General features: G+C 47.4%; 1 protein-coding gene across 1 annotated transcript in view; it reads left to right on the forward strand.

The window, feature by feature from the left end:
- The first annotated feature begins 8,899 nt into the window (after positions 1-8,899).
- LOC101983669 (cytochrome b reductase 1) overlaps positions 8,900-12,228 on the forward strand; it is a 27,361-nt gene continuing 24,032 nt past the window's right edge. The window contains exon 1 of the mRNA XM_005346549.2: positions 8,900-9,146. Coding sequence (XP_005346606.1) covers positions 8,960-9,146 — 187 coding nt within the window. The 5' untranslated portion in view covers positions 8,900-8,959. The remainder of the gene's footprint in view (positions 9,147-12,228) is intronic.

Here is a 12,228-nt window from a genome sequence, read left to right on the forward strand (position 1 = left end):
ACAGGAGTTATTTTTGTTAAATAGATGATAGCTTAAAAAAAATACGTGTAATACTGCCCATGTGTTATACAGGCCTGATAGTAGGTGTGTCAAAGACAGAACACAGGTGAGCTGTCCATTGATGATAACATATACAGGCTCCACTCTGGGTGGCCCAGCCACCTTCTTGAACTCACCACAGCTCCTGGGGAACAGCTTCAGCTTAGCTCCTCCAGGGCTAACCTCTGAAACAAGGACTGGCGGCCCTCAAGACGCAGTAACTCTGAACTTCCTGCCCTGGTGTGGGATTGTAGACTGGGGATGTGGGGGAAGGAACCCTGGACTCTAGACTTCCAGACTTGGCCTCATGCTGGAGACAGGAAGATAAGACATTCACTGTTTATTGTTTTAAATCTGCTGCAACTTTATCAATTGCCCTAGCTGTGTTCTTTCTTTTCCTTTCCAATTTCTTTCTTTCTTTCCTTTTTAGACGCGGTATTATATAGCCCAGACTGACTTCAGACTCACTTGGTAGTTTCACAAGGTAGCCCAGCATGACCTTGAATAGAGCCCCTGCCTCCTGAGTGTTGGGGCTGTATGTTATGTTATGTGTGTTATGCCTCACTCCAGGTTTTATAACATGCTGGTTATCAGACAGACGCAGGGCGTCATTCAGGCTAGCTAAGCATTTCACCCACTAAGCTACACCTCTAGCCCTGGAATTATTTTCTTTCTTCTTCCTTCCCTCCCTTCCTTTCTTTCCTCCTTCTTTTCTTTCTTGCTTCCTTTCCTTCTTTTTCCATTTCTCCATCTCTTCCCACTTCTTTCTTTCTTTCTTTCTTTCTTTCTTTCTTTCTTTCTTTCTTTCCTTTGTCTTTTTTTTTTTTGACATAGTCTAACTCTGTAACTGAAGATAGCTTGGGACTCTGTGTAGCCCAGGTTGGCCTTGAGCCCACCAGCCTCAACCTCCCAAGTGCTGAGATTGCAGGTATAAAGTATCATGCCAGGATCTCATTCCTTCTTTTAAAAAAATATTATTTTGATTTTACATGTATGGATGTTTTGTCAGCACGTATATCCGTGGACCGTGGATATGCCTGGTGCCCAATGAGGCCAGAAGAGAGAGTCCGATCCCCTGGAACTGGAATTAGCAGATGGCTGTGAGCCACCCTATGTGTGCTGGGAATCAAATCTAAGTCCTCTGGAACTCTCCACTGCTGAGCCATTGTCTCTCCAGGCCTCGCCTCATTCCTTCCCTGACCTGAGACAGATGACGGGGAAAAGCCTTGACTCTCAGGCATCTGGTTCCAATTCTAACTTCACCACTGCTTACAAATATTTATTAAATAAGTAGACAGACGGCTTCAAAGATCTTCAGGGGAGGAGGAGTGCTGAGAACTGACGTCGGACCTCCAGTATGTTCTTCACACTTAACCGTTTTTACTCAGCCCCCCCCTTTTCTTTTTTGTTTGTTTCATTGTTGGTTTTGTTTTTTGAGAGGGTCTCCTGCATTCCATACTGGCCTCAAACTCACTAAGTTCCTCAAGTTGACCTTGAACTCCTGATTGTCCTTCCCCCCCCTCTGTGGTGACCACAACACAGATCAGTACAGAGGTTTCAGTGACTTAAAGTATCCAGATTAATTCACTGTGTCTCATGACCAAAAAAAAAAAAAAAAAAAAAGCACTGTGGAAACTGTCTTCTAATGATCAGTGAATTAACTTTTTTTTCTATTAAATCTTTCCATAACACTATACTAATAATGTATTGGGGAAAGGATATTAACCAGCAGGCTGGTGTGGGGCGAGGGTGTCTCACAATCCTTTTGAACAAGACATCAATGTTCTAGAACCTCTCAGTGGACCCTACCTTATGAAGATCCATTTTACCCCTAAAAGCACTGTCCTGGGAACCAAGCCTTTTTTTCTGGGGGTGGGGGTACTCTGTCCATACTCAAATCAATTACAGCAAAGTCTATCTAGCATCAAAGAATAAACACAAAGGACCATTTTATATATGTGACCTATGTCTTTCCACAAACAAAGCATCATCTTATATTGTGAATATGCTCATGACTCATGTCAAAGGTCCCAGTTGGTTGATCCAATCAATCATGGAGAGTTTAGATCACAAGGATTCTGACTCAGTGGTTTAATCCCTTAGTAGATTCAAAATATGATGGTGTAGTGGGAGGTGGCAAGCCTGAGTGTAGGGACGAGGAGGTGTCAGGGAAGCAAAGGGCCCAGACAGAAGGAAAACTGTAGCAACATCAAGGCACCCACAACAAACAGCCCAACTGCAGCTGTGGCCAGGACACGCTGTGCTGACGGAGCTTCGTTCAGACTGCCCATAAATAAAAATTAAGCAATGGAGAGATGGACTTGTTCTTCCTTTGGGAGTCTGAGTCAGGAGAACCCAGATTCTACAGCCTTGCTGGGCTAAAAAGACAGAAGGTGTTTCTAGGCTGGCTTTCCAGGATAACTAGGAAATGGTTCAAGTGTTATTTATACTCCTACCACATCAGGATGATGATTAGACCTCGGAAGACCGAATCTGACTTAGCTGGTTGCCTTCCTTGGCTGGCAGGTTCACCTGTCCACTTCGTATATTTAAAGGCAGAAATAAACCTTAGAAGTTATTTTACACAAAGCTTCCGGTGATTTGTGTGCCATGGATTCCTTTGGCGAGCTAATAGGGCCTCTCCCTCAGAACATTGTTTTTAAACGCATTAAGAGTCCCAAACCCAAAGCCCCAGGAAACCAATCACATTGAAAAGTGATCGCTAACGTTCTGAAGATAAAAACACATTTGTTCTGTAGTAAACCGTCTGTTGGCATCGATTCAATGAGAAGAACTGATTGCAGTTCTCTGCAGTAACTGTGTTACTTTGAAAAAAAAAGGCTGACTTCAGATGATGTCTGTGATAATTCTATGACGTTAAAGTATCAATTGTAGCTAAGTGATCACTACTGTGAATCCAAGTGTCACCTACCCACGTGGCTAAAGACGTTGCTTAGATTCATTTAGTGGCTAATGAAAATGAAAATGCTGTTTTCCCCATCTGCGTTTTGGTCACATCACCCGGTTAGGACTCTAAATAACACTAAAACTATTCTGTCACTAGTTAGCAAATTACAGCCCAGTTTTTGGGTCCCTGTGCATGTCACAGCCACCTAGCAACAAGTTCAAGTGCCTGGTTCCAAACGGCTTCCTGATGTCTGCCTGTAACCTCAAGGACCCAGGCTCAGACAGAAAGGACACATAAATAGTAAATGACAGGAGCAAAAGTAAAGTTTGGAGGACGAGGGAGCTAGCACTGTCACTTGCTAAACACTTGCCTCACAAACATGAAGACCTGAATCCATACCCGGTACCCACAGAGAAAAAGCCAAAGGCAAACATGATATGATACACTTTCAATCCCAGCACATTTGAGACAGATGCAGATGGATCTCTGTGAGTTCAAGGCCAGCCTGATCTAGACAGCCAGTTCCAGGCCAGCCAGAACCACACAATGAGACCCTATCTCAAACATTAAAATAAAATAAAACATAAAATGTGCTAGTTTGTAATTCCAGCCCTGGGGAGGCAGAAAGGGCAGGTCCTTGGGGCTCACAAGACAACCAGCTCCAACTAATCAATGACCCCCAGGTTCCAGTGAGAGACTGTCTCAAAATACAACAGGAGGGCTCTGAAGAGCTAGTGAAGACTGGATTGGACCAGTTAATTTTCTCTTTAAAAAGACACTCACCTAACAACAAAGATACAGTTAAGTCTTCCCAAGATCTAGTAAGATAAGTTTAAAATATTCGCCTGTAAGTTTTGTTTAGAAAATACCTAACATCTCTCTGGAAACAGCAAGATGGATCAATGGGTAAAGGAGCCAAGCCTAATTCCAGGACCCACACGGTAGAAGAGAGTACTGACTTCCACAGCTGTCCAATGATCTCTCTCTCTCCCTCACCTTTATCCTCTCCTTCCCTCCCTCGCCTCACCCCCCTCTCTCTCTCTCTCTCTCACACACACACACACACACACACACACACTCACAAACAAAATAAGTAAATTTTGTGAAAGGGAGAGAGAGCCTCTCTGTTCTATGGCTGGAGTTCCTTCTCATGCTCCCATGATCCATTCACGCTTCACTAAGGCCCTAAGGCCTATGAGGCCAGCTTCTGGAAATCTGTTTCTGAGGTGTGCTCCCTACGAAAGCCCTTTAAAAATGCATGGGTGACGGGAGGATTATCATTAGAATACATACTTCTGTTAAAACAGACCAGAAAGGCCCCAATAAAAACCTCTCCACAGGTAGCCGTGGTTTGGAATTCTCCTTAATTGCACAGCCCCATTCCTTACACAGTAAGTTCCACCCACACAGCCCGATGGTCTTATACAACTTGGTTTGTGTGTGTGAGCTTGATTATAAGAAACATATTTCGGGGCGTTCTAACCCTTGCTAACTCCGGGCTTTAGGCTCTGACTTCCTCAGTCTGTCATCACGAATGTGTTTTTAAACACTCTCTGTCAGCAACTGTTCCAAGCTGTGTTAGCTCTATTTTCTTATTTTCGGTCTTATTCATCTCTGGAATGTGGTGTGCCTTGTGGACCCAGGGAGTCACCCTCCCAGGGTAAACTAATTCCCGGAGATAACCCACCTTCCTGTCTTTGATATGCCTCCTATGATGAAAGCATAGTCGTCCCTTTAGCAGGGTTCCAGCTTCGTGCTTTTAAAACATTAATCCTTGTATTTCATTAAGGAGCCTTTGACCACTTGTCGGGCTTGGCTTGCCTCACCCAGTTTCAGCTGTGAGTCACTTGACCTTGGACTGATGGAAGGGACCTCTCTCTCTCTCTCTCTCTCTCTCTCTCTCTCTCTCTCTCTCTCTTTCTCTCTCTCTTTCTTTTAGTCCTGGACATCGAATTCCCAGGACCTAGGCAGGTCCTCTAATTCTGTCAGTACTGAAGACAACTTTTTGCTCCCCACATCTCTAGGAAGAAGGGAAGAAATTGTGATTGCATCTGTGATTTTTTGTCCTACTGAACGTGTCTGTCCACTCACAAGAAGAGTGTGAGCTGTCCATCACGGGAGAAACACTAGACCAGCTTGCTGGAGGAGAGACTGATCCTGGCTCTCAGTTCTTTATTCCACCCCTTATATAACTTGACATTTTTATTTACTTATTTTTGCGTGCACAGAGGCAGGGGGTGCACCTGTGTCCCATGCACATGGGGAGGCCAGCGGATAACTGCAGAGAGTCTGCTCTCCTTTTCCACCAAGTGGGTCCCAGGGGTGGAAGGTGGCTGGGGTGAGACTCGGGTCCCAGATCAGTATTCCCCCATTCATCTTAGTCAGAATCCATCAGGAAACACTGAGTTCACACGAAGGGTTTATTGTGAGAAGGTTGAGTAAATTGAGTATTTTCTGAGCTGCAAACAGACTGAAGGCGACCCAGCAAGGCAGATGAGAACCGGAGACGAGCAACTTCAGGAAGTGAAAGCCTGCGGAGATGAAGGGACATGGCTGAGCAGTGCCACTCCCGTGAGAACCACAGCTACAGAAGAGAGCCGATCAGAACGTTCCAGCAGAAAGGAAGATGAAGAAGAAAATGACCCGACAAAGAGACATGGTGGGGCTAATAGGTCGATTCGCTTTCCTTCCTACCCTTAACCTGTCAACAGCATCCATCCACCAAACCCAAATGGAGGCCACGGGACAAGGAAAGCTATTGATCAGCATTTCTCAGCCTGTGGGTCCCGACCCCTTTGGGGGTCGAATGACCCTTCCCAGGGGTCACCTAAGACCATCGGGAAACACAGATATTTATATTATGATTCATAACAGTAGCAAAATTACAGTTATGAAGTAGCAACAACAATAATTTTCTGGTTGTGGGTCCCTACAATTTGAGGAACGGTATTAAAGGGTCACAGCATGAGGAAGGTTGAGGATCTCTCTGTAAACTAAAGCCTTCTGGACACAGGCAAGGCCAAGGGTAGAGAATGGAGGAGCGAATAGGCGAGTCAGCACGGTCAACAGATGGGAATGTAAAAATAGATCTACTTACGCCACAAGGAAACCGCCATGTTTAATGTTTTTGGTTGAGGATAACGGACATCTTACACACAAGAAGAAACGCACCATCATGCTCGGGCCTCCTGCACGCTGCTCTGTGCCCTGGGGAGCTGACCTGTAGGAACTGCCTCACATCTTCTGATATCTGGTTAGGCTCTGCTTAGCCACTGGAGGACCACTCTGGAGAAGACGGGCAGGGAGGGTAAAGGTGGAATAGTTACCTCTCGTCCAGTCTTTTCCTTTGAGGGCCCCCTTAGCTGACTGCTCCTCTCATACAAGGCTGCCCTCCCAGCTTGCTCTCTGGACTCCAGTAGCCCTCTCTGCTGCAGGCATGGGCCAGTGTGATAGCTTCCCATGTCCTGCTCACAAGTGTCAGTTGTCCTGTTCATTGTCAAATTACTCCGTTTGAATATGCTGCCCGGTCTCTGTCAAGACCCTGATAGACACTGCATCACCTAACACACATTTACTGAATAACTCTTACGTGCCAAAGAAGACAAAAGGGCAGTCTGGAGAGCAGAGACTGCTGTGGGGGAATTATGTCACATCTTTGTAAGGGGTGTAGAGGCATTGAATGGGGTGTGGCTGGGAAGAGCACAGTCTGGGGCCTGGAAAGACCGGAGGGTTTCTTGGAAGAGGCAGAGGTCAGGGAAATGTAGAGGAAGAGAGATGGATAGGGAGCTCTCAGGCAGATCTGAGAGAGAGATTTACAGCCAACAACATCCAGGGTCCGTCAGACTGTGGCCACTGATAATGTAGGGTTAGCCTGAGCTAGACCATTGATAGGAAGCCATGAACTGAAGATATAGCTCCTGTCCTTCCATTTGCTTAATCTCCTTTTACCAAAGGAAAAATAACCACACAGCTATAAGCCACAGTCGCAAACTCGTACCCATTAATTCAGCCCTATTACTGGGTTTTGGGTATTGACACTACACTTTCTTGATTTAAAAACCTTTATTTAAAACTCATACAATATTTTAGGAGCTGGAGAGTTGGCTCAGCTGTTAAACACAGTGACTGCTTTTCCAGAGGACCAGGGTTCAGTTCCCAGCACCCACATGGAGATTTACAGCCATTTGTGACTACAGTCCAAGGAAATCCAATGCCCTCTTCTGGCCCCTGTGGGTATTGCATACATGTGGAACCCATATCTACCCACGCAAAATTCTCATAATATAAAAATAATATATCCAAATAAGAAATTTTTTTTTTTGGTTTTGTGAGACAGGGTTTCTCTGTGGCTTTGGAGCTTGTCCTGGAACTAGCTCTGTAGACCAGGCTGGTCTTGAACTCACAGAGATCCGCCTGCAGAGGCCTCCCAAGTGCAATAAGAAAAATTTTTAAATAATTTTTATATTTTCTTATTATTTTAAATTTTAAACATCTATTGTGTGTGTGTGTGTTTTCTGTGAGCATCACAGTGAGAGAACAATTTGCAGAAGTCAGTTTTCTCTTTTTTCTGGGGATCACACTCGGGTTATCAAACTTGGTGACAAGTGCCTTTATCCATTGAGCCCATCTCACCAGCCCTTATAACCTGGCTTTGAAAAATCATTCCTTGATATGCACACACACACACACACACACACACACACACACACACACAGACACGCGCGCGCGTGCTGCACTTTTTTTTAAGGTCTTCAGAGTGAGCATCCCAACTGCATTTCACATCATCTGCATTTTACAACAACTGCATTTACATCTTTACCATCCAGAACCCTTTTCCTCTGATAGAAATGCATAATGCTGACACTGCTCTGGTCCTGCCTGGAAGGGCAGGTCTCTTCATTAAGGTATGTCACAAATCGAGGTGTAAGGTTTGGGTTCACGTTAGTTTGGGCAGGCGGACATCTTTTAAATCCATCTTACCACACTCTAGTCCAGGTCAGCATCTCTCTCTCCTCTCTCTCTCTCTCTTATTTTTCTTACTATTGAGATCCGGTAGCATGTATTTCAGACTGGCTTTGAACTCTCTTTGTAACTGGGAATGTTATTAAACTTCCGATCCTCCTGCCTCTACTTTCCCAGTGGTAAGATTGCGGGTGTGCACCGCGCACCCCGTTTATTCGGTTCTTAAGAACTGCCCCCCAGGTCTTCGTGTATGCTAAGGCAAACTTTCCGCAACTCGGCTGCGCTTTCAGCCTTCTCTTTTCTCTCTTCTCTCTTGATTTTGAGGCAAGGTTTCTGTAGCCAGGCTGGTCTGGAACTCACTGTGTAGCCTAGATTGGTTTTACATTTGCGGCTAGCCTCCTGTCTCAGCCTTCAGAGTGTTGGGATCACAGGCGACTCCACTATCAATCTTGGCTCTAAAGATGCTTCTTTACTCGGTAAGGCCAAGTCCACTGCTACCCATACCAGCTACCCAAGTTCTTTCTCTCCATCCTCTGGGGGTCAGGAATCTTCATTAACTAAACGGCCTTAACCGCATCCAAAGGATTGCTCCCTCTCTGGTAACAAAGAGCGTGTGCCGCTGCCGCCCACACAAATAAGGAATCGAGGCGGGAAGAGTTCAAGGGAAGTGTTAGACTTGAGCTCCAAGCAGCTCTCCCGGTTAGGAACTGACCGAGGCCTGACTCACCCCGGGGGGTCGGATGCTTAGCCAGGTAGCAGTCAGAGCTCTCGGTGGCCCCGTGACTAGGGGTGTGTGTGTGTGTGTGTGTGTGTGTGTGTCTGTGTGTGTGTCTGTGTGTGTGTATGGGAGGGGGGTGTGCCGCATCGGAGCTCGCTGCACCCCCGGGAGGCCCCACAGCCTGTTACCCCTAGAAAGCTCCTCCCCCTCGGGCGGAGACGGGCGCAGAGAAGTCGCCGCCCCGGCCCGGCCGCCGGGCCAGAACCCTGAGTCCGTGGCCGCAGCGCCGAGTTCTTCCGCAGTCTGTAGCGGAGCATGGGGTGCTGACGGCCATGGAGGGCTACCGGGGCTTCCTGGGGCTGCTGGTGTCCGCGCTGCTCGTGGGCTTCCTGTCCGTGCTCTTCGTGCTCGTCTGGGTCCTGCACTACCGAGAGGGGCTTGGCTGGGACGGCGGAGCGCTCGAGTTTAACTGGCACCCGGTGCTCGCAGTGACTGGCTTCGTCTTCATCCAGGGCATCGGTACTGGGGCCCTCGAGGGGGAGTGGCGGGGTCACAGCGCGAGGCCGACCGGGACGCCATCGGGGATTCCGATGAATCCATGAAACTAGAGAAGGTTACTTCTGTGGGCGGGAAGGGCCTGCGCAGTCAGGGGCTCGGAACCGCTGCTTTGTCGAGGCCTGTCCTTGAACTTCAGGTCTCAGAGGCAGAGAGGTAGGCGGGGAGCTCGGATGCCCGCACAGCATCCTCAGCTGGAGCCAGAGGAGTCCTCTTCTCCACCCTCTCTCCTAGTCCATTCCTCCCTAGCACCGGGCGCCTCAAGCACTCACGGCTGCTGCCTGGCTTCGCTCCACTTGTTGATGTGGCTAAAGTTCCGTGGCGGAGTTTCTTTTGGGCCCGCGGCCCCAAATCTGGGTGGGAGATGCGAGCAGGGCGTAGCCCCGAGGGATGACTGGCCGCCCCCGATCCGGTTTGCAGGCTGCAGTAGGGCAGCATGGACCCGCCGGTTTTCGTGTGTGTGTGTGTGTGTGTGTGTGTGTGTGTGTGTGTGTTGCTGTGCAAATGCCACTTAACTGTCACCTTCAGCCAATGTGGCGCTGCACAATTGCACTTTTCCAAAAGGTGGTGACTGCGGATGTACTCAGAAAAACAAAGCAGTTATGCTGGGGGTTAGTTCTCAGAAACTAGTGGAGAGGCTCAGAACAGGTTCCAACGGGCTGGACCTTCCAGCCTGGGCTTTGAACAAGTCACCTCGTCACTAATATTGGAAGTCCCACAAACAAGCAAACACAGAGAAGCGCTGGTTTCGCTCCTTAAAAAAAAAAATGTTTCTGTCTGTGTCGTTGCACCACCCGCTCCCACCCCCTACCCCCCACCCCTTACGCTTTAAAGCGAAGCTACAGCCTCCAGCAAGTGTGGCCAGCCTTCTTCCACGGAAATACTAACGCTCAGCCTACCGAGGCTTCTCTAGTGTGAGGTCAGCATCCCAACCATTTCCGTGCACAGTTCCCAGCTGTTTGGCCACCACCCTAAATTGAGAAAAACATATCCAAGTTCCAAGGTTCCAGCCACCAGAAACACTCTTCCCTTCCTGGGAGCCCTTTGGTTTGGCCAGAGCTGTTAATACCTTCTGTTTAATCAAGTAGTCCCAAACATCTCTTCACGGCTTCCATCCACCCAACAGTCCTGGATACCAGGAAACCCTTCAGTGACTTGGACTGTATTCTGTAGTTGCGGGTGAGGAAAAGGCAGCGCTTGTTGCCTGACATACCCAAGAGAAGACCGTAGCAGAGGTACTAGCATTATCGAGCCTTTTCTCTGTCTGCACTAGATGCATCATTTAAGAATAAACAGACGCGGAAGCGTTAAAGTCCCCGAGGAAATAGGAGCTCTTCCAACACCTTATTTTCCACGGTTGCCCCCCGAATGCTTTTCACTTATTCTGCTTTTATGGCAATATGCCCGGTTTCTGAAAAGTGGTCTTTTTAAGAAATCAAAACTTCATCTAAAATACACTTTGAGACGCTCCATTCATGTTGGAATTCATTTTACTCTTTCCCTAAAAGGATTTCTATTTTCTGGAAACTTCAGACTATAAAGTACGTACTTTGGGGTAAAAGCATGTATGTGGAGATGGTGGAAATTTTCATCTGCCGTTCTTAGTCGAGGCTCTTCTAAGCTCGGTCAGTTTATTTGTGCTGATGGTCCACTGTCTGTCAAGGTTATCAGTCCTGTTTACAAGGATCATGGGTTCGCTACCGGTGTTAACCACACAATGCAGATACGTGCAGTGTTCTTGCGAGTTCTTCCACACCGTGGCCCACAATACTCCCTAGCCCAGCAGCAGGAAGACTGCACTGCAAAGAACAAACACAGATGCTCTTCTGTTTAGAATGGTCTTGGATCCCCGGTAAATCCACTGGGAGTTGCAAGTTGAGGGTGCATTTACTACACCTAACTCATGGCTTAGCAACTGTACCCTGCAGAGTGTTGCTGTTCACGTCCTTGTGGTTGAGTTGCTGGCTCTTTGCCACTGCCCAGATCAAAATCAGAGTAGATAGATCAAACAAAGCACAGTACAAAACGCCAGGGGGCTTTCATGCCACTGTGAAGTCAGAAACTATTGACCATCCTAAATCCTCTAGGGACATCTGAAGTTGCCTTTCGAGGCAGTGAGAGAAACATAGGTCAAAGACTAGTCATGTTGTCACAGGGCATTTTACTGCCTTGTGGGCAGGCATTCTATGCTATAAGATGTTTTATTTCTAATAAAAAATGTGATGTGAGTTATTCTGTAACGTGGATATTTGGAAATGATGTGGGGATGTCACTACTTTAAGTTTAAAATATTTTACATATGCACCTAGCAAACAGTAAATAGTATTTGAAACTGTTAAGAATAAGGACAGGTCCTTTGGAACCTTTATGAGTGGAATAAGCTGAAGGAAGAAGCTACAAAGAGGGGGCTGGAGAGATGGCTCAGCTGCTAGAGCACTGGCTGCTCTCCCAAAGGACCTGGGCTCAATTCCCAACACCCACTGGTGACTTCTAATCATCTGGGACTCCAGTTACAGGAGATCCTAACCCTCTTCTGACTTCCGTGGGCTGCAGGCATGCATGTGGTACACGTACACACACCAGATATACTTTGGGAAATGTATGTATCCCTAAAGTACAACAGATTATGGAACAAACAAACAAACAAACAAACAACACTTGCTATGGTATTCAGCTGGCCTGAGTTTCAGTGCTCAAGGGATCTTTCTGTTAGAGCACTGCAAGTCCTGGGACTACAGATGTGTGCCACTGACTACAGGTGTGTGCCACCAACTACAAGAGCATGCCACCAACTACAAGAGCATGCCACTGACTATAGGTGCGTGCCACTGACTGCAAGAGCGTGCCACTGACTGCAAGAGCGTGCCACCGACTACAGGTGTGTGCCACCGACTGCAGATGTGTCCCACCAACTACAGGTGCGTGCCACCGACTGCAGGTGCGTGCCACCGACTACAGGTGCGTGCCACAGACTACAGGTGCGTGCCACCAACTGCAGGTGTGTGCCACCGACTACAGGTATGTGCCACCGACTACAGGTGTGTGC

The sequence above is a fragment of the Microtus ochrogaster genome, chromosome 4, assembly GCF_000317375.1.
Source record: "Microtus ochrogaster isolate Prairie Vole_2 chromosome 4, MicOch1.0, whole genome shotgun sequence".
Lineage (NCBI taxonomy): Eukaryota > Metazoa > Chordata > Mammalia > Rodentia > Cricetidae > Microtus > Microtus ochrogaster.